General features: G+C 48.2%; 2 protein-coding genes across 7 annotated transcripts in view; one reads left to right on the forward strand and one right to left on the reverse strand.

Annotated features, from left to right (window-relative positions):
- FHL3 (four and a half LIM domains 3) overlaps positions 1–22,388 on the reverse strand; it is a 28,140-nt gene extending 5,752 nt beyond the window's left edge. Inside the window, exon 1 of one of the 6 annotated variants that reach the window (XM_084497219.1) lies at positions 22,250–22,388. Coding sequence is in view for 2 of the 6 variants with exons in the window: in XM_084497221.1 (XP_084353347.1) it covers positions 9,260–9,266 (7 nt within the window). In the remaining 4 variants the exon portion in view is untranslated. Of the gene's footprint in view, positions 1–9,259; positions 9,504–21,824; positions 21,883–22,249 lie in introns of those variants that run through there. The other 5 variants (XM_084497218.1, XM_084497224.1, XM_084497225.1 and 2 more) reach the window with 5 other exon arrangements.
- Positions 22,389–22,761: 373 nt separating this feature from the next.
- On the forward strand, positions 22,762–27,645 carry UTP11 (UTP11 small subunit processome component). The gene is made up of 8 exons (XM_084497266.1): positions 22,762–23,232; positions 23,334–23,395; positions 23,824–23,926; positions 24,066–24,179; positions 24,894–24,987; positions 25,274–25,404; positions 26,654–26,764; positions 27,355–27,645. The coding sequence occupies exons 1-8, from the start codon at positions 23,170–23,172 to the stop codon at positions 27,436–27,438; spliced, it is 762 nt and encodes a 253-aa protein (XP_084353392.1). The 5' UTR covers positions 22,762–23,169; the 3' UTR covers positions 27,439–27,645.
- Positions 27,646–27,825: the final 180 nt, after the last annotated feature.

Raw genomic sequence — 27,825 nt, forward strand, 5'->3', positions numbered from 1 at the left:
AGCCCCAGGCGAGCAGCGGGTGCACCAACAGCGGCCCTGCAGCACGACCCCGCTCCCCCCTGGCAGCTGAGCGAGTGCTGTGACCAAAAGAGGGCTTAAAAACAAAAGTGACAGGACAGAAACATTTCAATCCCAAATGCTGTTTGTCATCCCGGCTGCTCTCAGTGCCAGCCCCTGCTCTGCCACCGCCAGCTGGCACCCACCACGAGCACTGGGGCAGCACCGTGGGTGCCACCGGGTGCTGCCTTTGCTGCAGGGTACCGAGCAGACATAGAGGATTGAGAGAAAACCAGGCGAACCCTCTGAAAATGATATTCCTGGTTAGCCCCTAAAGCATCGTCTGAAGCCACACCGTGCTGGCAGGACGCCTCCTGAAGCCCCTGAACTGGGAGAACTGGGTGCACTGGGAGCAAAGGGCTGCTCCACAGGGTATTGCTGCCATCCAGCTCCTCCTGGGCTGTGCTCGCCCCTGCTTTGAGCGGATTTTCCCCAAAATCAGACTGTCCTTGTCAGTCCCAGCTGGCCCAGCCCCAGAGCCTGAGCAGGCTGGGGGTGCAGGGACTGTCACGAGCCAGCACTGAGCATCTCGTGGCTGGGGCTGCCGTGAGAGCACACAGGATCGGACTTCACGATGCCCTTTCCAGAGAATAAAGACCAGCCCCAGGAAGTTTGATTGGAGTTATTTGCATTAGATAAGCTGTGAGGAAGCAATCTGTTTGCTCCCTTTGTTCTGGTCCCGCATGCACTGTCAAACCCCTGCCCCACGCCAAAGCAAACTGCATCTTCACCCCCGCGGGCACGGCACTGTGGGGACCAAGATCATGGCGAAGGGGAGAGGAAAGAAAGAGAGCAAAGGAGTTGTAAAAAGCCCATAATTCTTACGAATCGGGGACTTGGAAATTGTCTCCTTTCATGAAGAAAAGAGGTGGAGTTTTTAAAACTGTCGTTTAAAAACAAAAACTTTAATTGATGCTCAGATTTAGCAGGCACTTCTAAATATAGGCAGTCACTATGCGTGCTAATTAGTGTGTGCTCATACTCTGCAGCCTGCACCACCCTGTAAACACCAGGAGCTAGGCTGACTACGTGATGCCTTCCACTGCTAGCCAAGGAGTTGCCCGAAATGAGGGGATTCCAGCTGCAAAGGGAGCTTTTGTTTGCCCGTCGCAGGACAAGCGCGGTGCCTGCAGGACCAGGTCCGTCACAAGCAGGGATGGTGGAGCTGGACACGGGGTGTTCTCGCAGCTGTCTCACTGTCCAAGGGCAAAAATACCACCAAATATCTGCTTGCCAGCTGCCTGCCCGTTCCTCCTGACCAATATAGCCGTGCTCACGGAGGGAAGGAAGTTCGGTTCCTCTCCTGTGCCCAGGAACAAACAGCTTTGGCAACAAGAGCTCCTCTCGCAAACAACATTCAGAGTGCTCCGGGATGCAAACCTGATCAGTCTGGAACAGGGCTCAGAATAACTTCACGTCTGAGAAAGGTCAGCGATCCGCCAAGGACACGCAGCAGAGGCCACTTTCTAATTAGAGAGCAGCGTGCCCATAACGCCGCGGCGGGACAGCAGAGGCTTAGCGACAGCCCCGGGATATCGTGACATTAAAATCTATGAACCAGGGTCCTGTTATGCAAAGAATAGGGCCAGGGCCAGGCTTTCTGCAAAGCCTTCAGAGTTTGATCAGCCTTCGGAGGCAGTTCCCACTACCAGGAGCTCCTTCAGCCCGAAGGCTCCTGCGGTCGGCGAAGCGAGCGCCCCGCGGTCGCTGTCAGGTCACGTCCACGAAGCCACCCGAGCGCACGAGGCTATTCCAAAGGAAACACTTAATCTTTCCAGGGCACAGGAATAGACCTGTCTTTGGCTCTGCGTGCCAGGCTCCTGCCTATCCTCGCCTCCCCCTTGTGCAGTTTCACTTCACACCTAAACAGACACGCGGCCGGCGAGGCGCGGCGCTGCGGGCCAGGCTCCCCATGTAAGGACGAAACTGTCCAGGGAGGAGGCTTTGAAAGACGGTCCTGGGCGTGCTTCAAGGTCAGAAGAGGGGAAGAACGCTTTTTGTTCCTGCTGGCTTTCCAGAACCATTCCGGGTCCTGGAATCCGTGCGAAATTGTTTCTGCCTCTCGCCGGCCCTAAAAGGGAAACCAGCTGCTCGCTCAGGGGAGCGGCGCTGGCCCCTGCGTTCTGCTGCAAACCAGAAACCTTCCCCTGCCCTGACACCGCTTCTGCAGCTTTATGGGGCCGCGTGGGGCCAGCTCCCCTGCCCCTCCTCGCACCACAACCTCCCCGTTTGCCCCCTCGCCCTGCTCCCAACCCCACGAGCTGCAAGCCTGGCACGGCGGGCACAGCATCCCCGCCTGCAGCTTTCAGGTGAGAGGTTGGGGGAAGCTTGCCAGGACGCTGCCGAGTGTTTTGCCAGGGTAAGGCAGCCGGATCCAGCCTGCCCGTTGGCAGTGCTGTTGCACCAAGCCTTCCCCGCCTGCTCCGAGCACCCCTGAGTCATTTCCTGCCTGCGGCTGCACCTCTGAGCTCCCTTCCAGCCCCACAGACAGCCCAAGGGCACGGCGGCGAGGAGCAGCGTGCCTGCAGGGAGGCAGGAGACAAAAGGCTCAGCCGGGCGTATGGCACACGGCTGTGCCCTGGTGCGTGTCTGTGCCCGACAGAGCTGCGGTGTCGTCGCTTCCCCTGGCACGGGGGGACCCATCGCCTGCCCTGGGCTCTCGAGGGCTGCTCTGGGCTCTGCTGCAGGTCGATGGAGACGGCTGCACCCTGTGCTGCACATGGAGAAGTGTTGGCAGAATCCTTCTCTCGGCACGGCACGCAGCTTCTGAGACTTGGAGAGGAAGCAGCAGCAGAAACTGCGAAGGCAGCTGAGAAGGCACGAGGCTGGCTTCAATTGTTGCATTTTACTACAGCCTTAGGAGGGCAAACTGAGGTTTCTGAGCATTCAGAAAATATCTGAGATGCCCTCCACTCAAAGTGCCAAACCACAGCCGACGGGCTCGCCCCAGCACATCGAGATACAGATTAAGATAAGAGCTAGAAGCAAAACCATCCCCAACCCAGTTTGATCCTACCAGAAACTCTCAGGCACCGGCAGCCCCCACTCCCCAGAGGATCCCACTGCACAGCCGCGGCTGGGACATCGCGCCCAGCCCCAGCTCAATGGTGGCAATGACCCCGTGGTGCAGGGGACGGCCACCACCGCTGTGCCACGCTGCCTGTAGGCAGCAGGAGGGTGCCAGGAGGGTGCACGGGGCCCGATCCTGCCTAAATGCAGCCTCTCCAAAAGACAGGAGGCTGAAGAGCGAGGTTAGGCATGCAATGTGAGGAGGAGACCTCAGAGAGTGAAAGCCCGATGCTGGTAGGCACAACAAGAGGTGCCCCTGCCTCCAACACCAGAAAGGAAGCACCTGTGTCATTTTATATGTTACTGACGTGGCACGCTGTGCATGCCAATTTTTATGGTCCTTATCAGCATCGTTCCACGGAAGCGGAGGAGAAGGGACACAGGAGGTCACCTCGCAGCCAGCTACAGCAGAGGCATCTCCGCAGCTTGCAGGAGCTTGGCACCGTCTCCAGGAGGCCAGGCTCCCTCCTGTGTATTTACACTTTCTTGCAACACCAGCCAGAAGCAAATTCTGGGAGCAAAATGACCTGTCTAAGCATTTGCTGGTATCTGCCCGACCAGATACACTCAAAAGACCTGGAAAGCAGCAACGATTTCTTAAAGTTTACATTAAATTTCTGAATTGCCCAGTCAACAAACTTTAGAGAGACTGCACGCCGAGTCAGCAACCTGCACACGGGGATAGTTTTGGCCCTGAGGTGCTTCCAGACTTTCCAGTAGACCCGGCCAGGTCTGCCAAAACCTCGGTACCCCCAGAAGCGAGCTGCCGTGCCCATGGACGGGACGTGGTGGGGCTGTCAGGAAGAGCAGGGTCTGAAGGAACTCCAAAACTCTTGTTTCAAAACACTAACGAGTTCGTAGACCTTTATCCCCTGGTAGTAAATTCCTCGTTCTTTCTCCAAAGATAAGGGCACAGAAAACAAAACTTTTCCTGTGTGAAAGGAAACCTGCTGCTAGCAAGTCAGGCTCTCACAAAGCAGCATCCCCATACAAGGTAATGGGACAAAGCTCCGAGCTAGTGTTTGTACACACTGGGACATTTGTCCTTTAAAGAAAGAACCTCTTTAACGAGGCCACATTTGCAAGGGATTCCAACTTTCCATACCACGGTGGAAAAGCAGGCGGGATTGCCCATCTGAGATTCAAACTGTAATTTCTCAGGGCCAGGACCTTGTTTTGCACTTGTTTTTGAGCTACTTCTGTCCCTCTCCTCCCCAGCTCGTTCCTATCAGGGCAGATCCACTCAGCCCAGCCATGAGGGTAAGCAACCACAGGGCTGAGCACGGAGACCTGGGCTTTGGGGTCAGGGAAAGAGAAGATCCATCCCAGTGAGAAACACCAGGCTTCCCGGGGGTGCCCACCCTCACTGTCCCTACCCACCTTCCAAAACCCAAGCAGGGACAGCAGAGCAGGCTGACGAGGAGACAGGCAACACCCCGTTCAGCCTTTCCTCCAGGCTTATTTTCTTTGGGGAAAGTTAATTCTACCAGGGTTGAAGAAAGAGGCTTGAGAGTCCCTTCTACACAACCAGAAAATGAAAAACTCTGCCCAGGAAGAAAGGAGAGGACAATTTCAGAGCTAGAAGTGTATTACTAAACACCTGTAAGGATTAATTAATGGTCATGAATAGTTAATTAATCCTTACAGGTGTTTAGTAGTACAGTTCTAATTGTATTAGAACAAACTAATGGCCCTGAAAATGGTCCTGAACAAAATCCTGCCTCTTCAGATGGTATTGGGCTGAGGGCACAGCTACCAGAGCAGAGCTGTTGGGCTGCGTTCGCAACAATCACGCCGTGTCACTCTGCTGACATGAAGACTGAGTTTTGTTTAAGAGATTGGCTGTTAATTTGATTTAAAGTCATATACAAAGTAAGCAAATTCTGCACAGGCAGCAGGAAGTCAGGAGTGGAAAGCACTTGGGCAGCTCGGACCCGTCGCGCTTCAGGCTGGCCACTTCACTCCAGGAAAGGAGCCCAAGAGCAGAGGAGCTCGATAGGAACACAGAAACTTCTCCCCAGCCAAATCGAGTCTCGTTTACCAGATGGTGGCTTCAGAAGGTGCCAGAAGAGATTCTGGCAGGTCTCCCAAGAGGTGTGGGAGATGAGAGCCTGGCCCGAGCTCCCCGCCGCAGGTACCTTCCCCTGCCCTGCGCAACGCCGACCGAGCAGGAGGAGCTGCTGGCAGCAGCAGCTTGCAACAAACCAAACACCGCTGCTGAAGCTGGTGACCGGCTGCAGGGCAGCAGCTGCAGACATGGCCAGGGTGACCATAATTGGAAGAAAGGTGCCGGAGCCAAGTTTTAGGGAGCGTGACCGAGCGCGGGAGCTTTGGTGCGGTCAGAGCAGCGCAGACTCGTGCCCTGGGGAAGTGGCAGCGGCTTGCAGCAGGTCTTCAAACGGAGCAAGGAGCAAGCGTACAACTGGTTTCAGCACTCCTGCTCCCTTCTCCCCTCGTTGCATTTAAGGGAAGGATATGTTACGGTAACTGATATCAAAAACGTGCATATTGAGCTTTGGGATTTCCTAGTTTGTGGCACAGCCGGTGCGCATCGCACCAGCTCAGCAGCAGCACTGCCAGCATTTGGCACAAAACTCCCAGCACGGGAGCAGTCACAACTCCTATCTGCCTGGGGAGCCTCAACAGCACCAGCAAAAACACCATCAGCAAGAGGGTGCCTGACAAATCCCATCTGCAGAGTCTGCCAGTGGCAAATCCACAAGTTTCCTTGTTTTCCCTTTTTCAACTAGAAAGCCAGGCGAGAGTAAGGAACGTGTTTATTGCGCAGGGCTGAATAAACCTTTCAGATATATTGAGGACACCATACGTTCATAGCCATCATCCTACTGGCAACAAACAGTAATGCAAGGAAGCAAACAAACCCTAAAGATAGCCATCGACCATACAAAACAAATTAATGGGCAGTGGCTGGCCTCCAGGGCCCAGGTTTCATACCAGGTCTCGGCAGAAGCTAATCTGGAAAGTGCCTGTTGCTTAGAGGTGGATTAGTTTATCTGTGAACCTTCTTTGCCCTTGTCACTAGAAAGTGATGGACAAGAAAAGGTGGTGGGAAGGGACCGTAACTGGATGAGGGTTCACCAAGAAAGTCATGAAGGGAGTATATATAAGTGCACGTGAAACTGCAAGCTGTGTGCACGGGGCCTCATGTTACCGCCCTGCTGCAGCGTGTTGTTCTTGCTCTGTGCTCTGCAGCCTCATCCCACCGCACATCGCCGTGATTACAGCCCTGCACGAGGAACAGGGCCCCCTCCACAAAGCAACCCTATAACAAACGTGCCCACAAAGAGCAAACAGGAAAACACGCTCACGCCACAAACCCCAGAGCGCTGCGCTGCTCGGAGCCCAGGACGTCCTAAATCTTCCAAATGCGGCAACCCAGGGAGATCTGTGCAATGCCCTGGCTGTGACAGAAACAAAAAGGGAGTCCCGGAGAGAAGGCATGTTGTTAGGATTATTATCTAAGCAATGAAAGTTTAATTTTGGACTGAGCTGATTTATGCCCAGAAACCCCAGCACTTGGTCTATGGCTGTACAAATGCCTGACGGCTCAGCCAGCTGCACGAGCCGAGGGCTCCGGCAATAAGGTTTCAAAATCCCTTTTCGCCCCATGAAATAAAGGTCATAGCCAGTACACGAGAATTCAAACATGAAAGCTTGGCAGGAAATGACTAAGTGCGCGCTGCAGCCAATTTACCTTCGTCTTAGATCTGCCCAGCACACAAGGATCTTGCAATTCAAACAGACATCGCAGCCTCCACGCAGAAAAAAGAATCTGACTGCTCGAGTTGCTAGCTTTGAGGGTCAGTGCATCTCAGCACAGATATCACTACAAAATAAAAGAATCCTGCTTTCTTTCCCTGAAGTTCTTACAATTCTAGCCTCATGCTGTAGTTTTTCCTTTTGCTTCCCTCAGAGACAGCTGCATTTTTTTTTTTTTTTTAAATTGAGGCTTAAGCCACTCTTATTTCTGAGCAGATAAATCATTTAAATTGGTGTTCACAAAGCCGTTTGTAGTGCCTGACTAAAAGGTACTTACAGGATTACACCTCTGTTTTGCACACAGAGGCAATCGAGGGGCTGCTTCGAGCTTGCTTCTAAGCAAGCACACTCAGGGGCTTGTGGACAGACTGCACGGGACACGTGCAGTCACGGTGCACACACACTGAAAAGCAGACCTGTGTGTGCTGAGCCCCATCCCCTATTAACTGCCCCCTCCAGAAAGCCTGGCAGCTCTTTTCTTGATTAAGGGTCAGCTCAATTTCAATTTGTTGTGTGCTTTTTTTTCTTGTTTTAGGAAACAGAGTAACTTTGACTTACAGGAGCAGGAAAAGACACGTAAAACAGACACGTTTTATTTAATGAGTGCCTATTACTTGAAGGGCAGTGTGAATTTTTTCACCAAATTTGGTCAAAATATTCCCTTTTTCAGTCAAATCCTTGTCTCCCAAACCCCAGCATTTGTAGTTAACATCAGAGGAAGGTAGCCTGCACCGTGACCCCTGCAGTTTTGCCCTTTCACGGCTCTCCACCTGCATGCAAAATCAACAGAGCGAAGCCAAAGTCAGCAAGGTGCCCGGGAGACATTGCCATGTCACTCGTGTGCCACGCAGCTGCCTTCCCACTGTCTGATCACCAACCGTGGGCCCCTTTGCCTCTGCAGGATATTGTAATAAGAAATAAGGGCAGCCTCTGCCTGGAGCCCTTTTTACAGCTGCTGGTGTCCCTTGCAAAGCAAAGGCAATTACAGCCCTGTAACCCGCAGCATGTGAGCGCTTCTAAATCTGGGGAAGGACTGAATCCTGGCAAAGGCATATTGTCTCAGGTTACCGTCCCGAGAACTGCTCGCTCGTGGCCCGAAACACAACTAGGATCCCCTGTTGCCTGGGAGATGCTGCGTGAGCCAGCTGCAGCCGTCCAGCAAAAAGGCAGAGCTCTCCAAGGACAGCAGCTGAGCCCTCAAGAGAGGAGTCAGGCAGGGGCCATAGGAAGAGGAAGATCTCGTTGAGCCACTGTCTTGCCAACGCAGACGTGAACCAAGTTTCTGTCTTCTGGGGCTAACGATTTCTCTGCTAGGTGATCTGCTCCTCGGGTGCCACTTGGGTTTAGCACACAGCCCTGGTCATGCAATCAAGTCTCCTTGGTAAATTCTCGCTGAAACCTTTACAAATTTCTCTTAATTATTGCACATCTTAAATTACAGAAACCATCGCTTGTAATTATCATGTATTTTACATAAAATCTCCAAGGAACGTGTCATTGCACGCACCAGAAGGAAATTTGCAGAATGCAACAAGCTTTCCAGCTTCTGCCCTGCTGCAATACTTGGAGCTACAGATGAAAGGGAAAACTTGCCACGTCCAGAAGACTTTGTGGGCACAAATGCTCACAAAATCAGGTGTGAGTGCCTTTGTGTCACGCAGCTAAACACCGAGTTTCCAATACCTGGATGAGCCCAACTCAGAACTAGTGCCCACCACACTGGCTTCAGCCTGCACAACCCCGAGCACTGCTGCTGGCAGGTGGCAGGGCAAAGCACACGTGCTGACCACCCGAAAACTCAAGAAGAGATGAGGAGTGCTCCTTCACACACAAAAGCACCCATGAACAATAAGTAACAACAGCAGAAAGCCCCTGCTCCAGGCCTGTGGCTCATTCACAGAACCTCGTCCTCCAATTTCAATCTGAGATGTACGAGGAGAACAAGGTGGAACAGATCTGCCACAGATAACAACAGAACAGAATGGTCAGAAGTGTAACTCTCAGAAGCCCCTCTCACCAAGAATTTCATACAAAGACCAAGAAGAGTTGTTTCAGCCCCTGAAGCAGAGGACACGAAGCAACGCCCCATTTCTTAGCTGCAGAGGCGATGCCCCACACTTATTCACCGAAGGAAGCAACAGCAAATCTCTGCCTAGATTTAAGGAGTTTCCAAAGCTCTTTGCACATTCCTACAGCTTGGACATCCCGGGCTTCCCTGCAACAAGAAAACACCAACACGCAAACACCCCTCCTCTGCTCCCCCAACCCACCAGACCCAACCCGATCTATTCACCGACTATTTGCCCCAAACTGGCGAACGCAGGGAAGCGAAGCCTCAGAGCGGTTCTGTTACCTTGCATTGCTGGCTGTGATGGGTCAGCCCAAATCCGAGCCCAGGAGGAGCAGCAGCAGCGTGAGGGCGGCTCTGCGGCTGACTCCCACCGCAGACAGCCAGAGCAGGTGCGGCAAGCGAGGGGCTCTCGCTAGTAAATCAGCGCTTCGCCAGCAAAACGCTCGAGTGCTTGCCCAGAAACAAAAGCAGTCACATCATAAACCAGAGGGTGACATCAGCACAGGGATTGCATTTCCTACGCGGGTTCAAATTTCATTGCTTGTGACTGGAAATTGGACTCGTACGATCTGAGTTACTCCAACTTTTCACGAGAGGCGCAGGAATCCCTGATTCCAGTTTGTTGGATAAAACTCACTTCCAAACTCTCTTTATTTCTCAATGACCTGACAACAGAAAAGAACAACCAAGCAACACTCCTAACAGAAAGTCAAATGCTAACAAACACCATTATTAGCCTGATTTCCCAAGCCAGGTGCTAACGAAGCGAGCAGCCAAACTTCCACTGGAAAGGGTCGGTGTTATTCCAACAGCCCAGTCTGGGGCACAATTATTCAAAACGTCTAAACTGCCCTTTTCCCTACTTATTCAGAGTTCTGCTCTGCCTCTTCTTCTAAAATTAAAGCTATCAAGGATTTGAAAACACACATTTCATCGTTCCTTGGTTGAGTCATTGTTTCGGAGCATGAAGCACGATGCATTCTGCTTACGGTCCGACTCCTTCCCCAACCTGAAGTGCGTTTGTGATTTTCCACATACAGCTCTTCAGGCTCTCCAAAAGCAACACATCCAAGCCTTCTATACATGCCCAATGGGCCAGAATTAATCTTCCCGTGAGTTACACGATGTTTGCACGGGGTTGAGAAATACTAGAAATAAAAGTTCCCTTGGCTGAGTTAGATGCAACACCGCGTACTTTCTGCTACTAATGACTCTTTAGTAAGTACCTCTATTACCCCACATAGTCCAGATCCCTCTGATTTAGCCATCACAGCAATGTTCTTGGTAGAAAAGTGTTTACTGAGTTAAAGGTAGCCACTGACATGCCTTAAAATTTAATAGCTTCCATTTCTCTCTGAAAATTTCTACGTGCTTGGAAAAGAGGCAGGTAATAAATAATACTCACCCAGGACACGAACTGAAGATTAGCTTGCTTTCTTTAGAAAGTACTTTAGCTCCTTGACTCCCTATTGCCAACAACACAAATATATATATGATGATCCAGTGCAAGACCATAGAGTGTTCAGTTTCCACAGACCTGACATCCCGTACATCTCACAGGATTTTTGCTTCATCGATTCCCTAACAGCTGCCACCAGCAGAAACACTACTTACCCTTACAACACCTGCAGGGCAGGGAGTTATTTCATCTCCCTCCTGGGATTTGCACTTCGGAGGATTTTGGCACAGGGCAAACCTGGCAGAGCTAAAAATGGAACCAAGATCCGTGTCCCTGGCCAGCACTGAAGCCAGAAAGCTTCTTTCTCCTTCTGAGATGCAGCAGCCTGGAAACTTTGACGCCCACTCATGCATGCTACAGCCCTATGTCCAAACAGATCTCACAAACTGAACCCTTTGTGAGAAGCTGGGGAGAAAGAAAAGAAGAGGCGGACAGACCCAGTACTGTGCAGTTGCAATGTACAGTTCATCTGGACCCTAGATCTTTTGCCCAAGTAACACCGTGCCTTTGCTAGTTGCTCCTGGTGTTGAAACTTCGGGCTTTCGAGGTGAAAAGCTGGAGGGCAACACTGCAGTCGAGCACCCAGAGCTACGTCCCAGTTCAAATTGTTAATTCTTAAGAACAGAAAAAGCCATTTCTGCCTTAAATGAGGGCGGTAGAATTCCAAGGAAGTCAAAAGGCTGGCAAAAGCCAGCAGTTTAAGCTAGTGCTTGGGATCACGACTCTGACAACAGTGCTTGGTCACAGAGACAGTTCAGGATCTGCTGCTGCTTGATTTTTCACCATCCTCACACCCTAAGCACTGTCTAGGAATACTGCCATCAGCTGCAGACCTCAAAGAGGAATTTTTTTTGCCGTCAGCCATGCTGGTTATGCCTTCCAGATAGACATTTGTATTATTATACAATTTCTTTTGTTTCATTAGAAGAGCTAAAACAAAACCGACATTTATCCCCAGCAGTACTGAGTTAGTACATACACCATTTCCATGGAAAAGGGCATGATTTGCAGCCACCATCTGAACAGCAGCAGAAATTACCTAACCTCTAATATACTCGCACGAGGGAAATCCTGTGAGATTGGATCACTCGAGAAATAAGGTTGCCTTAGAGTTACAGGAACAACACATGTCCAGAGTGGGCTACAATCTGGTAAAATACGGTTTGAAAAGTCAACTGCTAATTGTTTCTACAATTTGCATTTTATGTTAAAAATTCTCCCAGAGACTTCTGGAGCCAGAGCTCAGTCTGGAAAGGATTTTTACGGTCACACTGTAAACCCACAGAAGCAGGGATCTAGAACGGAAACAGGTCATTACAGCTAAAATACTGATCCTGGGTTCTGCCTGAGACAGCTGGGATGATTTCTCCAGTTAAGCAAATTACTGTAACTAAAACCCACTCCGATATTTAAAGACATCTGGAGAGATGCTGAGTAGCCACTCTTCTTCCCGGATAACAAGATAAGAACCATATTAATTGAGAAGTTTCTAAGTAAGCACTTGAAATTTAGGTAAGCAAATTCAAAATATCAAGACCATATTTACATTCCAGGGTAATAATTAAATATTTAATATCTTGTGGTTCCAGTATTCTAGGTTTTTCTATGCACCAAAATATTTAGTCATGTAAAAAACATCTGTAGCAGCTGGAAGACATTCGTTTGGCCTGCTAAGATTCATTAGTTTAAAAACACATAAATAAAGTGCTCATTTTATTTCCAAAACTCTAACACTGCTTCTTTCAGTTCTCTTAGGGTGCTTGGTGAATAATGCTTAAGCAATCTTCTCTGCAGGAGGTATTAGATACCAGTTTCACAAATGCATAGAAATATCTGTTAAGTAAAACAAGTCTTGAATTTAGGTTAATGCTATTCTGTATTGACTAACCCAAGTCATTCAGAGCAATATGAAAACCAGCTTGCAAATAGCTTAATCCCTACTTTTATATATTTTTTTCTCCTAGGCTCCTAAGTTCCCAGTGCCGAAATCTACTTTTAAAAATCACCGATGAAAGGAAACTTCTCTTCAGAACTGGAATTCAGATACCCGTGTTATGGAATTACAGGACACAAGCCTTCATGCATGCCTTTTCTCCCCAAAAAGCTCCCGCATAATCTTAATGCTTTTAAAAAAAAAATCAAGTAAACAAGGGCACTGCTGAGATCTTAAAAGAGAGATGAATTCGGCTTAGTACACACAGGGATCACTTTTCTGGGCAACAGTTTGCAAAGGGTTATGTATTGGCCAGCCAAGTTTCTTTTGCTGGAAGATGCTGAGGTTTTAGTGAAGTTTCTGCAGAGTATGCAACAGTATTCAGCATTTGCTCAGCTAATGAGTTAAATCATTGCAGCTCTCCGATGACTTGAAGATTATGGGTGTAGGAAAGGGTACTGCTCAGCGAGGGGAACTTTCAGCAACCACCACCAAACTGCGGTTAAAACAGACACCAATGACTCTATTCAGCTCCCAAACCTCAGACAGTTTCCATTTTCTCAATAACAAAGCATTTTTGTGGAGTGAGGTAAGAGGCCTCCATCTGCCAGGTCTAACTCCGCTAAGATTGCTTCAGAGCCCGGCCGAGCGAGGGCTGGCCGGCGTGCAAAAGGCGGGCGTCCCTCACACCAGGACAAAGGGACAGCAGGACAGACGTGGAGAGCAGCCTCCTCGGGTCCGTCCCACAAATTCTGCTGGGATTTGGTATCAAAAGGAGCCTCAAGTGAGCTCCTAGCAGCACACAGCTGGCGAGTTCAAGAGGCTGAGGAAAGAGCAAGGCTTTTCACTGAGGATGGGCTGAAAGAGGCAGGAGGGAGCCGAAGACAAACGGCTGCTGGTGTTTCAGTGCTCGGCAATCCATCACAAAGTGTCAGAAGCATAGAGAATTGGGATTTAGAAGCGAACGCAGGCCTCTGAGCACACAGTACAGGACGTGGCCTCCCCACGGGATAGCGCAGCCTGAGGGCCCGTCCACACCTGAGCGACTGCTCGTCCAAGCCAGAGCACTTAAAGCTTCAGAACAGAGGTCAGGAGGCATTTGGGGTTTGTTGTTGTCTTGTTTTGGTATTTGGCAGCCTGTGGGTGTCTTGGCATCTCAGCTGCAGGAACACCAAGCACCTTTTGTTTGAAAGTCAGCTCTCAGCTCCTCTGAAAATCGGACCATTTATGTAGACGCAGATAAAGACACTGCCTCCTGCCAGGACCCCCCCAGCTCTCCCCTCTCTTGAATTGGCCACTTGTTAGTCATCTTCATTGCCATTTTGAGACTCAGCTCCAGGTTCAGCACATCCCAACCTCCCGCCCTGCCAAAGGATGAGAGAAAGAGAACACCACAGCCTCGGGCTCCCTCATGCAATAAAGGTAAAACCCTTGGGACAGCACAGAGGTGAGGCCAGCTGGAAAAAGCTTGGAGAAGTGGCTACACAGCACGTAACATCAGGAAAGGATCCTCACGGAGCATGTGAATCTTCTGATCCGTTTTTTGTCCCTGCATAACAAAGCCTTTAAAAAGCAATGCTGGAAATTCTGCCAGACACGACAGCAACTGGTGCGAATGGACGACCTGTGACTTGGGCAGGTCAGAACATCCAGGACCCAACTGAGCTTCAACTTTGGTAAACAGCACTGCCAAGGGCTGTTATTCACACCTCTCGGAGCCCTCATTCTGCCATTGTGACAGAACGCATACAAGTTTTAAGAATCATAGTTCAGAGGGATTAGGAAACGCAGAGAATCCATTCCAATTGCATTATTTTAGTCTGGTACATCAGGTTTTATATTTATGAGGACAATAGTAAAGATTCCCAAGCAGAAACTGCCCCAGAGCCATTTTGCACAAATTTAATTGAAATTTGCAACCTCCAGATCTGTGCTATTACTGCAATACCAAACAAGAATCACTGGGGATAGAAACAAGCAACAAACATAAAAACACATGGAGCAACTGCAACTTTTCTCTCAGCTCACCTGCAACCCAAATTGAGCAATGTGCTAACTTGAGAAATTTCACTCCCAAAGATGCCAATTTTCTAACCATTAAAGCTTATTTCTGCAGATCAGACACAGCCTCCCAGCCACGCACTGACACAAACCAAGGAGGAGCTTTTTAATGCCAGAAGATATGGTGCATGCTTCCAGCTCTGCTGCTACTTTCCTGACTGGCTCTGCAAAACTTCCTTCCCCCCTAGACGTCCAAGTTTTCTCACCATCTAAAGCAAAGAATACAACAGTTCAGTTGGAAGGGACCTTCAAGGATCATCCAGCCAACTGCAAAAAGGCAGTTCTTCAGTTGGTTTTGTGAAGAACTTTGCATTCCTGTAGCTGTTTCTCCTGTAGTTTTGAAAACATTAACGTTGATCTCCTCACTATCTAGTTTAATGCCAGGTACCCAGCTGGATACCTGGAGAGCCCAGCTGGCAAGCAGCACACCATCCTTTCCCAGCCATGACAAAACATCTCCCAAGCCAGCTTTCTTCCTACGAAGAATGCTGATGTCACATCTCAAAAATCCACACTGCTAATGCGAGCCCCAGCGCGAGGTCAGCCAAAGAGGACTTCCATCAGAGATGAGCTCTGCTGGAGAAGGCTCCCTGGAGATCGTAAGAATAGCAACTCAAACCCAGATGGCAACAACGCGCAGTGCACATCTCCAGCAGACGCAGGCACGGGGCAGAGGACTACACAAACCGACCAAAGGCCACCCCAATTTCTGCCATCTGCTAGCTAGATGCAGAAGCCTGGGCTGAAGGCCTTTGGGAAAGGTCAGGATAGGCTTAAAGGCTCTCAAGATATTGCTTTTGTTCTCACTATTAGCTTCTCAATTCCTTTGTTAAAAGATACGAATCTCTCTGTAAGGCGGTTATTTGGAGCCAAGAGTTTAGATATTATTGCAAAACACATGCTTAAAAGAGACTGGAAATGATGTTGGCAGTGTTACAGAGGGGAGTGAAGCGCAGCTTTGGGTCAAAACAAAAAAAAATAAATCTAAGCTAGTAAGCAATTCCCATGTGATAGTTTGGAAGAGCCAGCAAAAGCTTCTTCTAGAAAAAAAACAATACTGTGAGAACGAAGCTAACAAGAGCTGGCTCTTGGAAAAATAAAAAGGCCAGTAATAAGCCCGAGTATTGCCAACAGCACATATTCAAGAGAATCTTTCTGGGAAACCAGCTCAAGTCATTACGCTGGAAAGCCCTTAGGGACTAGGGACCTTGAGGCTAAATGCTGGCAAATTGCTTCATCAGTTAAGCTGGTCCCAGTGTTTTCTACTGCGTAAGAATAATTTGTTTTAGCCTACAGGTCTCTACAGAGCAACGGGTAAATTCAGGCTGCTTCCTCTGGGAAGGGAAACTAAGCACTCAGCGAAGCCCTGCCCATGCAGGCCGTTTTTAGGTTTCCCACCATCACTGACATCCCTTCAGCCCAACAGCCGACCCAACACACGCAGGCTGTTGGCTTTGCTTTAGTCCCTGCGCCCTTCGGTGACACTTACCTGGGGGGAAAATCACCCGAGCTGCTCCTGCCAGCTTGCCACCAGTGAGCTGTCGCCACAAAAATGCGATGACTGTGCCTCCACAAAAGCATCTTCTGGAGACTCATTCACCCAAAATGGATGTTGTCAGAGCGATTATTCTGATGTAGCTTGTTTTCCAGAGGAATAAGGAGACCTTGCTTTATCTCTCCATTTCAGAGAGAGATTAGTTAATACATCAGGAAAGAGATACACTGATGCAGAGAGATAAAGGCAAGGCTTTTGTTTGAGGTCTTCTATTTCCAGCCCAGTTACTCACAGTTGCAGGAGCATACAGAGAGCACGGAAGACAACAAATGTGATCTCTAACACCAGCAGAGATCCTGCATTGGCAGGGGAAGTCAAGGCACTACCTAATGACCTCCCTCCTTTTCCAACCCCTTTTCTGATTCACATTGCCATCTTCCTTCCAATTGACCTAAATAACATGTTCAGGCAGCACTGGAAGTATTTCCGCCCCAGACTTCAATAGCAGCAAGATCTCCACATCTGGAAAGGGTATTTCTCAGGAAAGTCACCCCACAGGTGGCTTAGGAGTGCTTTTCCCAGGAGAGGAAAAGAAGCACCCTGTCTGCTCTCATTTCAGCAGTAAGACTTCCTTGCTGCAGGAGAACAAAGGTTGCCCAGGAGCACAGCAAACACACACTGTGCCTGTGCCCAAGCCCCAGCTAATCTGAACAATGTGGGCAGAGGATTCAATTACCTCATTTCCAGGTGTGCTGTCAGCATGAGCCATGACTGGCTTGGGATGAAAGAGGAAAAGCTGCTCCTAGCTCTGGACTTGTCTGCATCGTTTATGGTAATTATTGCCCAGCAGCCTGTAATCCTTTAATGTCATATCACTCTCACAGCCCTCAGTCTCTCTAGAACCTTTTGATCACCACTGCAGAAGAGGCTGAAGGCCAGAGCACGGGGCCCACCACAGCAGAAGGCATGCCAACCCAGGCCGCAGAAAGAGGAAGGCAAAGAAAAGCCATGGAAAAAGGACTTGGGTGATTCAGTCAGCTTCAGACACAAAGCGATTACGTATGCTAGCAGCATCCAAGCACTTAAAACAGATGCATGTCCAAACAATTAGTCTACCTGTCCAGCTGTTCACTTCAGCACACCACCTTTGGTAACATCACAGAGCATTCAACAGGAATCACAGGAATTCAACAGGGGAGAATCCAACCCCTAGCACTACATGGCTGTTTCACACAGAGAGGTTTTTTTGATCCTCTCCAAAACTCATTCTTTATCACAAGTTCAGGCACTTGTGATAGCCACGCAGATACCTCACCTCTTTGCAGCCCCCCCGCAGACTACTAATCTCAATGTTATCTCACAGCAATGGCCCCCACAGGCTGTGCACCGAGTAAATGAACAAGTAAAAAGTCAATTGAAAATGGACTCGTTGTCAACAAAGAAATGTACTGTGGGGGAATACAAAAAAGGGCTCCCAAGCTGGACAGACCACCCCACAGATCCTTGACAGCCTGAGAGATTGCTTTCTTCTTTAAAGCATACGCATACGTACTGTTCTTCTATACAGGAGGTTGTACTTGATCTGCACAACCTCATTTTCAGGTAATTGAGCTTCAAAAGCTAAAGTAGAAAACAAGCAAGAAAAACCCACATGCCTTTGTGCTACAGCGCGACTGTTTAGTCCATAACAGCTAGTCTGTATCTGTTATCTCTACATTTTTTATTAGCTCATGTTTACCTTGGCTGCACATCCAAGCAGTCATTTAGCCAGGGTGAGAGAGGAAAATCTTGGACTCTCAACAATGGCCATGCAGTTTAATCTGCCGCTGGGGACAATGACTTGACTCCTATTGGTGTTTAGCACTGGCAGGGTCAAGTGTAACATGTGGTGAAGGAAGCACTAGGGAAGCAGATCTGCGGCCATTCCATCAACACTGAGCGTTTCCTTGAGCTATTCAGAGGTCCCTTTCCCCCCCGAGAGCAGAGTATGGCTCCAGCTGCCCAGTCACCTGCACCGGCTTCTCCCCTTGCTGGATTTATGACTTCAGGGGCTGCCAACAGCTCCAGGTTGGATGCAGCACATTCCCCTGGCTTACGGCTTAGATGCTCAAGACTCAATTAAGAAGCAGTTAAGATTACGTCCTTGGCATTGGCCACCAGGCTGGTGCTAGGAGCTGATTTATGTTCCTGAACAGAACTGACACTGGTCAGGCTGGGCACAAACATCACCCAACTTCTGTCCAGCAACGATTCCAATCAGAAGGGGCTAGAGTTAATATTTATCCATGGTGCTGATTTAAGATTTTTTTTTAATTTGTATTTGAGAAGTTCAAAATACTTTATATATGAGAACTCTGTAATTTGCAAACCTGAAACCATCTACAGTAATATATTCAGAGCCATATCAGAAATGATAGGAGTTAACAGTCAGATTAACCCAGGCTAAATAAAGTCTAAGTGAGATTGCACTAAGCACAAGAACATAAAATCCAAGATCTTTATTGCATTGCTACTTGGATTCCGTGTTAAAACATTTTTAAATAACTCTTGATTAAGAGTTTAAACACAATTAGCTTAATCCTAACAGCCATGTCTTTCTGTTTCCTCCCAGAGTAACACTATCATCTCAACAGGCTCCTGTTGAGTAAGGGCAGAATCATTAGTTAAGACTGTTCTCCATTTAGCAACAGACACCAACAGACACCAAGTGAGTCACTCGGCAGAGGCAATTCTGCTAGGATGAAATACAGGAAGGTGGAAGCCATGTGGCATTCTTCAGTTTCCCCTTTCCTTTCACAACCAGACCCTTGATATTTTCTTCGACAGGAAAACTGACACTCCCCCTCCCTGTAAACTGCTGACAATCGCATTTTACACCTGGCAAAACCAGTGCAAAACGGAAGGAAGAGAAAAAACAAAGAGCAAGGACTTTTCTCAGCAGCTGCATCTCCCCAGAATGGCACATTTTTCTTTCCAACAGTAGTCAAAGACACACTCCTTCTTAATGGACAAAGTCTAGTAACTACATATCACATCAGTCATCGCAAGAAATGCCACTATCAAACTGTTCTCTAACAAACTACAGGACGGAGTATGCTGCAGAGCTGCCAAATCTGGCTGTGGCAAGATCCCAACGGAACCAGCACAGCCCGTGCAGCTGAACCCCTTCGCTTGCAAACTCTCAGCACTCGCATTTGAATGTCCTGTCCTTTAAAAGCAATCCTAAACTTCTGGCAGTAATCTGAAGATTAAATACTGGTAAAGTTTCTCTGCCCCCCAACAATCGGTCTTTTCCCTTTCCTGGCTGCAGCTGGTAGCTATTGTTATAGCCATTCTTTCTTTGTTGTCTTTTACATTTGTTCTGATGACTTCAACAGGCAAAACATGAAGATCTCTCTTCATTTTTCCAGTTTGGGCCTCAAAATCGCACCTACATCAGCAGAAATAGTCAAAGTCCTGTAAGGAATGAGGGGACACGAGCTGCAGGTAGCAGCTCGCACCCTGGGCTGGAAAGCTGAGCACAAGAGCCAGTGCCACCCAAACTGCTTTCTTGCCCGACCATGCTGGGTGCTTGATAGTGGGCACAGGCAGGAGCAGTGGATGTTGACCAGGGATACCAAACACCGGAGGAGAAGTGGCTTCCTTATATGAGCAATTACCAGAAATTATGAAACTGTTTGTCCAGTTAAGAAGTTTGGCTTCTATTCAGACCAGGCAGCCAGTCAGTCCCTGGTTTTCTGTAAATATATATACTTGTCTATGGAAACTTTCTGACATGAAAGGTGAGGCAGAGGCAAAAAGGTTTACACTCACGTCTCTCCGGAGGCTCCTGATGCAATTAGGGTTCTTCAAGCATGACCTCATGCAAGCTGAGCACAGCAAAAATCCTGCAGACACGAGCAAGAACCCCAGCAGGCCACCATGAAAACCTTGTGCATCACTGCTGTGATTACCGTAAAAGTCCTCTTCTGGGGAGAGGGGAGCAGGAACCACTTGAGCACTAAGAATAACCAATTTATTCCATTTTCCTGCTGGTACTGCAGAAAACAGCAGGCCGTGTAACGGCATCAGCCGAGCTACAACTGGGAACCCAGCAGAAAGCATCTCGCCTCATAGCACAAGCAATAGCGCGAGTCCTGGCTGTGAACTGAACCAAGTGCTCCCAAAAGTGGTGCACTGGGAACTCCAGAAACTTGCCCACTGAGGAAATTTTCCTAACTCCATCATTTAATGTTTTAGACCTGGCAGAAGCAAACTCTGTAAGAACATCACTGAGCTTGCTCCCCTCAGAAATCCATTGCCCGTTGAACACTGTCCTCAGCCACACGAGGCTGTTACTCTACAGGAAAAAAAAAAAAAAAAAAGAAAAAGTGTGTGTGAGCAGGGCAACTGCAATGACATGGGCCAGGAAGGAGACTCCTGCCTTCCTTCCCCACAAGGACCTGGGAGAGCTGAGCCCCCCAGCTGCCGGCTGTGTCCTCAGCCAGCGTGGCTGCTTCAGAGCCTGTTCTAAAACGAACTGCAGTGTAAACAGGAAGCCGAGCTGACAGCAGACGTGCTGCAGATGGCTGCAAATCCTGCAGAGGGAACGGCAGTGACCTCCCATCCTCCCCAAGACCGAGGAACCATCCTGATCCTTGCTGCACGAGTCACTGCTCAGCTCTCCGGGTGGTATTTCAAGGCAAGGGAGGTGCCCAGGTTTTCCATCGAGAGGCACCTCAAAAACATCCAGTATGGAGCAACAGTGGTGCCCCAGCAGCTGGGGCCATGGGACTGTTCACAGGGCATCCCAAATTCCATAGCAGAATATTTCCGAGCACCACCCTGCCTTCAGTTGTGGCAAGGCTATGTCACCAGCCTTAAAAGTATATAAAATTACAGTCCTAGCTGGGTAAGAACTAAAGTACAATTCTGTGCCTATTAAAAAACTTCTAAGGAAGAAGCTAGCAAGAGAAGGAGGAAACCCTGTGGTCTGCATCCTTGGAGCAGTGGAAAAAATGGCACAAAAATAGGACAGAAGAAATGGCAGACTTCCCCTTTTCTGCCATCCTGCTGATGGCCTGCCCATCAGGAAATAAAACCACATTTTGATAAAGCAAACTGGGGCAATTAAGCAGATTCAATGCCTTTGTGAACATCATAAAAATATTACTCGTTTCAAAAGGCAGATTTTTAAATTCTGGAGACTCCCGAGGAAATATCCAAGAAAATCCTTCTCAAAAGTGAACAGTAAGGGATCATTTGACAATCACACATTCACAGCAGCTGGGAGAGCTACAGATTTCTACCACCTGGTAGAGGGGTCAGAGAAGTACCTGTAAAAGCTATCTTACCCAACTTCTAAAATGTCCACGGGTGGCCGGTGCTGCCACCAGGTCATCAGACCTAAGGTCTGGTCCAGAGTGGCCTTCCCTATGCTTCTGTGATAGGTTTTCTGATTTGGAAACATTTCTTTATGGTTTTCAAAACAGAAACAGTGAATGTATTGAATTCAAATCCAAGTAGAGCAATCTCAGTATCAAAGCCTGCGCTAAGGAGATAAGTAACCGCCAGCATATGCCATCTATTTCAGCTTTGAGTCAGCGCAGAGCAATTCCTCCCAACAGGCTTTAACCAGGCGAACTGTGAAGTACCTCCAGCATTTCCATGCATTCTCATGAAAGAGACAAAGCAATTAATGTAACCGCAGGTGCAAAATACCTACAAAGCTCAAAACCAAAAGAGAAAACCTTACCTGCAAGAGAGCACAGAGCCATCTGAAACCAAACTGCGTTCAGTAAAACACATTTTGCAGCGATGCTGAGCTATTTTTCAAAGCCACAAGATGCCAGCTGTGACGTTTGAGCTTTTGTTTAAGAAGAAAAAAGCAAAGGCTGGAGGATCCTTACCCCATACCTACCCTGGGACTCCCTGGACACACAGCAACCCGCTAGGGCGTGCTGAACGCTTCTCTGCACTAAGTTTGCGCATTTGGTTTAACTTTACTTCAGAGTTTATTGGGCGGGTAAAGTTTCAGAGCTTTAATAAAACACAGCTTAAGCACTGCAGCTTCACAGGCTGGGAAAGAGGCACGGCAGAAAGGCAGAAAAATGTTTTTTTTTTTTTTTTTTTTTTTTTCTTTCTTTAATTTCTTTTAGGAAACGACACTCGCTGCGCTTCCTCGAGCAAAACCCGGTGAAGATCTCCGAGCAGGACCCACCTCGGGCAGGGGCAAACCCGGCCGGGGTCCCGCGGGGATGCTCGGTCCCGGTCCCCCCTTACCCCCCAGCCCTCCCCCGGTGCCTCGGAGCCCCTCGGAGCCCCCCCAGCCCCGGTTCTCCCCACCTGCTCGGCGCCCCGGGGCCGCGCTCGCTGCTCGCCCCGGCGATGGGCAGGCTGGGCACGGCTCGGCACAGCTCGGCACGGCTCCGTATGGCTCGGCACGGCTCGGCACCGCTCCCCAACCGGCGGCGGAGCCCAGCACAGCCCCGCCTGGCTCGGGGCGGAGCGGAGCCGAGGGGCGGTGAGCCGAGCCGAGCCGAGCCGTGCTGGGGGGCGGTGGGCTCAGCAGCACGGAGCCGCCCTGCCCCCGGTTGAAACCGGCGGGGAGCACCCATGGGTGCGCCCTACGGAACCTATTGGAGCCCCCCGGGGAGGCGGAGGATGGGGAGAGCATGGGAGGTCCCAGCACCGGGGGGATGCCCCGCGGAGCCCCCCCCTGCCCCGGGCCAGGCTCGGCTCCTCCACGGGGGTCGCCCCCATGGCACCGATCGCCTGCGGGGCACCGGGGATGGCGGTGGCGGCGGTGATAGCGGGGAAGCAAAGCTCGGTGGCAGCGAGGAGTTAGAACCGGGGGGGCTGCGGCCATCACGGCCCGAGGGCGAGGAGTCCTGGAGGGGGCAATAAACGAGCCCCGGGACCGGGCTGGGCCAGGGAAGTGGTGGAGTCACCATCCCTGGGGGTCTTTAAAAGACGTTTAGCTGTAGAGCTTAGGGATATGGTTTAGTGGGGACTGTTAGCGTTAGGTCAGAGGTTGGACTCGATGACCTTGAGGTCTCTTCCAACCTAGAAATTCTGTGATTCTGTGAGGCCGCGGGGCCCGGGCAGGCGCCGCTGTCTCCATGGAGACGGCGCCAGCGGCCGCCATTACGTGACGCGTGGAGCCTGCGGCCTAGGCCCTGCCCCGCCCGCTCCGGCTCCGGTTCCTCACGCGGCCGCCACCAACACCACCGTCCCCCCGGTACCGTCCCCGTCCCCTCTCCGCCATGTCGGCCGCCTTCAAGAAGGCCGCCAAGTCCCGGCAGCGGCAGCACCGCGAGCGGGCCCAGGTGAGCGCCATCCCCCCGCTGCGGGCCGCCGGGCCCCGGTGCGGCCCCTCGGGCCTCGCTGCCGGCGGCTCCTTCACCTTCTGCCCTGTTTTTCCCCGTAGCCCGCCTCTCGGAAGAAGCTGGGGCTGCTGGAGAAGAAGAAGGACTACAAGCTGCGAGCGGAGTGAGTCGGGGAGAGCCGGGAGGGAGCCCCCCAGGGTAGCAGCCCCCCGGGGGCTGCACGGTGGCCGGAGCCTCCACACACAGGCAGTGAGACGTGTGGCAAGTCCTCACGTCGTTATCCCTGCAAATGATAAAGGAATTACAAGTTTTGCCTCCTGTTTTTAACCCCACAGAAGGCCCAGGAGGGCCAAGCTGGACAGTTGGGCAGCATGTGCTCTTCTTATTCCTCCACCACTTGCTGCTCAACACCATTTGTCTCCAGCTTTGTTGAGGAATAAGTTGTGAGGTTGAAGTCTGTTGGTGTCCGGCTTGGTACAGGGAGCCTTTTCTGCTGTATCACGGTGCTGAGCATTGCTGTGAGGGACTCAGCATCTCCTCAGGGAACATGGATATGGGGAAACACTGAACTGCGCTTGCTTTTTTTTCCAGGGACTATCACAAGAAGCAAAATGCCCTCAGAGCACTGCAGAAGAAAGCTCTGGACAAGAATCCTGATGAGTTTTATTTTAAGATGATAAACACACGGCTCAAGGTAAGAAACTACCCTCAGGTGGGATTACACTGTGGCTCCAAGTGACAAGTTATGTTTTTTAATTTACAAATTTGTAAACAAAATACAGACTTACCTTGGTGCCATGAAAGTTTAAGTACTGTGTTCCATCTGTCTTTAGGATGGAGTTCATGTAATTAAGCAGCCAAAGGATGAAGTGACTCCTGAACAGGCAAAATTGATGAAGACACAGGATATTAAGTATGTGGAAATGAAAAGAGTGGCAGAAGCCAAGGTAATACTTCACTTTTTCAATGTTTTCCATTTTGCCTAGAATTGTTTTCACTATTTTTTTCCTTCCTTTGGGGAGGGGTTGCTGATGGTGATAGATATTGTGTTTATGTTCAGAGAAATCTGGGTTATGTAATACTTGAAATTATAGATGGAAATGTCAGTGGAGCTTGGTGTGTAGGACCTACAGAAAACTACTAAGAACTATACTGTAAGTTATTATAAAACATGGCATTTTTTATGTAAATTTCAGACACTAAACATGTACCTTGCTTCTCATCTATATAGAGCTGAGGATTATTGTTGCTGAAGTGGGTAAACAGTAGAAATCTGACTTCTGTTTCATGCTCTAATGTTGATTCATACACTATCACTACAAATAAAGAATTAAAGTCAGCTTGGGATATTCCTTCATATCTTCTCTAGTAATTTCAAAGTAATCCTTGAATTGAAAACCTTTCAATTTTGTCTGCCATGCAGATAACATACTGTTGTTTTGAAAATTGGTGTGTACATATTTGGTTGGGCAATATCAGAAATTACCTTGACTTGAAAAGAGGACATGTATATAATTTTTTTTTAAATGCATCTTGTTTAAGTATTAAAGTATTCAGATGCTTGTAAACTTGAGAAGCAAACAGGAATTCACTTCAAGGAGACATCATTCACCTCGTTACAAATGTTTGGCAAAACTGAGGTTACCTTTTCTTTCCTGCAGAAAATCGAAAGGCTGAAGTCCGAGCTCCATCTGCTGGATGCTGAGGGGAAGCAGCCCAACAACCACGTGTTCTTTTTTGATACTAAAAAAGAAGGTAAGATTTAAATAGGCTCTATTGGATTTTTGTTTGTTTCAGGCTGTGTAAAAAGTATAAAGCAGTAAGGTGCTTTCTTTATGCTATTATTATAAAAGATTTTTTTATTTCAGGATTAATATTTCAGGTGCTCTGTAAATTGATACCTAGAGAAGACCTCAGTTCTGCAGGAGCTATGTTGCTGGGGTTCTCTCTGCTGCTGACTGTACATATGCTACATGCTGGGAAGGTTTGCTGAGCATCAGTCCAAAAAGTGTTGAGTTTATTCCTTTTTTATTATTTATAGTTGAAGAGTTTGATATTGCAACTCATCTGAACACTGTTCCAGAACTAGTAGATAGAGTCTACAACCGACCGACCATTGCAACATTGCAGAAAGAGACACTGAAAGGAGCTACTGATCCTGTCCATTTAAAGGTAGTTTGTACTACCCACTATTTTACTGCAGACATCTTTTTTTTTTTTTTTTTTTTTTAATATATACAATAAGCACTAAGAAGGGTTCTTTGGACCACTGTGCAAGAGAAAAAAACATGTTGTCTTTCACCAATTTTTATTGGTGAAACAAGGCTGTAGTGGACATCACTTAACCATCAAGTACCTGGCGACTGCAGTCAAATCTTCTCTTGGACCAACGCAGAGAACTTGTTCAGTTGTATCCCAGCTCACTGTGGATTATAAGTCAAGAGTTGCGAAGGTTGGGCCAGAACAGCATGGTATATACCTGATGAGGTAGTTCCCTACCTCCTGCTTACACAATCAGCTTTGGTTTTAATGTTTTAATATCACAGCACCTCTGTCCTAGAAGTAGCTAAGCTTGGCTTTAACACCATAAATACATCTTAATTAGTTTAAATATTGGGCAGTTCTGTAAGCTGAAGTCAGTGTGTGTAAGGTAAAAATAAACTTGTCTTAAACTGTCGATTGGTAAATTTGTAACCTGTTGTTTTCTGAATCAGATGTCAGATAACAAACACCCTGTGGTCCCTTCCATTTTGCCAACTTTCTTGGTTTGGCTTGTCAGTAAAGCAGTTGGACGAGTTGTAGGCTGACGAGTTTTCTCTTCTAAATGTCTGAGTCATATTGTAAGCATGTTGGGATCTGTTCTCCTTAATTTAATTACTTAAATCACACCTGCAATAATACCATTTTTTGTGCTGGGAAAACCATCAGCTCTTAGTAGGTAAACATGATCAAACAAGCTGCATTTTGGGAGGCCTCTGTGCAATTTCTAAGCACTTCAGGAATTGGTCTCTGGTCTTTTTTTCCTCTGAATAAACATCTGTGGCTTTTCCTTATGGAGCTAAGTGCTGTCTTGCACTCAACACTGAAATTAAGAGGAGTTATGAAACTGAAATTCCAGCTGCTTACTAAACAGAGTTCCAAAGCTAAGTTAAAAGATGTGTGGTGGGTTTTCTTTGCTTGCTTTTTTCTTTAGTTTGGATTTAGGAGATTAAAAGAAGTATGAAGAATGAAGTCCTAACTAGAAAACAGCTAGTATGAGAATCAAGATGTTATATGGTTTGCTGAAATCTGACCACAGAACTAAAGCAGAATTGTTTTATATGGCTGAAATGTAAAAAATGTTTGTGAGGTCTCAGAATAGGTCAGCTGTAAACTGTAGCGTCTTGTTCCTCTCTCTTAAAAATGCTTTTTTCTTCTCCAGAAATTAGACCAGCAAAGGAAGAACCAGTATGACCTCCTGAAGCAGCGCATTGAGCGAGAAAAGAGCATGTTCGTTATTGCACAGAAAATCCAGACGCGTAAAGATCTTTTGGTGAGGGATTTAACTGGTTCTTTGGATCTTTTGTTAAAGTTGCTAGGTCTAGCTCTATACCTGAGTTTCTTTTATTTATACTGACACTTTTAGGCAACTCCTAAAAATAAGCAATCTTCTTTTAAAATGGAGAAAGCAAGGAGATGATTCCATGAAGCATTCCAGTTGTGACATGTCTGATGTATTTGCTAGTCCAGCTCTATCACATCAGCAAGAACAAAGATTCAACTCTTGAAATGATGTACAGTCTCTTCTAAAATACTGTTGTTGTTGTCACCTCTCAAGTATTAAAAAGCAGCAGAGGGAAGAAAGCAGTTCTCTAGGTTACAAGATCTTAAAAACCCAGTGACCAAAAAAATTATTTGTCTCAATGGGGCTTGCTGTTCACTGGTGCTTGTGAACAAAACAGATTGTGCCTGACAGACTAGAGACAGAAAGAGCAGATGGAAATAAAATTCCCACCTAAACAGTGGGAAGTGACCATTTTTCACTAATGACTTGTCAGTCCCAGACAGGGACTTCAGGATTTTTTTTTCCCTTGTTACATGACAGCAGATCGAGTAATTTTTTTCCCTTTTTTTTTCTTCCAGGACAAAACTCATAAAGTAAAGGTGAAGAAAGAGACAACGAATAGTCCAGCTATTTACAAATTCAAATATCAACGGAAACGTTAACCATTTCATTGAAAAATTACAGTCTCTGGTTAGAAAGAGGACTCTCCGTAAGAAGAAGTACTGATATACTGCCAGTATCAGTTCAGTTTTCATTGCAGCCTAGTGCTTTGTTAAAATAAATTACTGTGGGCCTGCAGTAGCCATAAATATATTTTATCTAATTAATTGATTAATAAATCAAGGAGTTTGTTCTCGTGGTATTTACAATGGGAAGCCACAAGAGGTGCCTAACTGTTCTAGTAATACTTACCATAAACAATATTTGAAAAGTCAAGGTCAAAATGAAGAGACCAGGAAATTGGCTGCACATGAACAGGAACGGTGTGCCAGGATTTCTGTTACTTTCACATCTTGGGCCAGTGGACCATGGCATGGCCAAAACCACAA

Source organism: Aythya ferina, assembly GCF_964211825.1.
Source record: "Aythya ferina genome assembly, chromosome: 24".
Lineage (NCBI taxonomy): Eukaryota > Metazoa > Chordata > Aves > Anseriformes > Anatidae > Aythya > Aythya ferina.

Excerpts from the sequence above, each read along its gene's own strand:
- UTP11 (XM_084497266.1), top strand. The coding sequence starts at position 23,170 with ATGTCGGCCGCCTTCAAGAAGGCCGCCAAGTCCCGGCAGCGGCAGCAC. Across the intron at positions 23,927-24,065 it reads TGATAAACACACGGCTCAAG|GATGGAGTTCATGTAATTAA; the intron begins GTAAGAAACTAC and ends ATCTGTCTTTAG. Across the intron at positions 24,180-24,893 it reads AAAGAGTGGCAGAAGCCAAG|AAAATCGAAAGGCTGAAGTC; the intron begins GTAATACTTCAC and ends TCTTTCCTGCAG.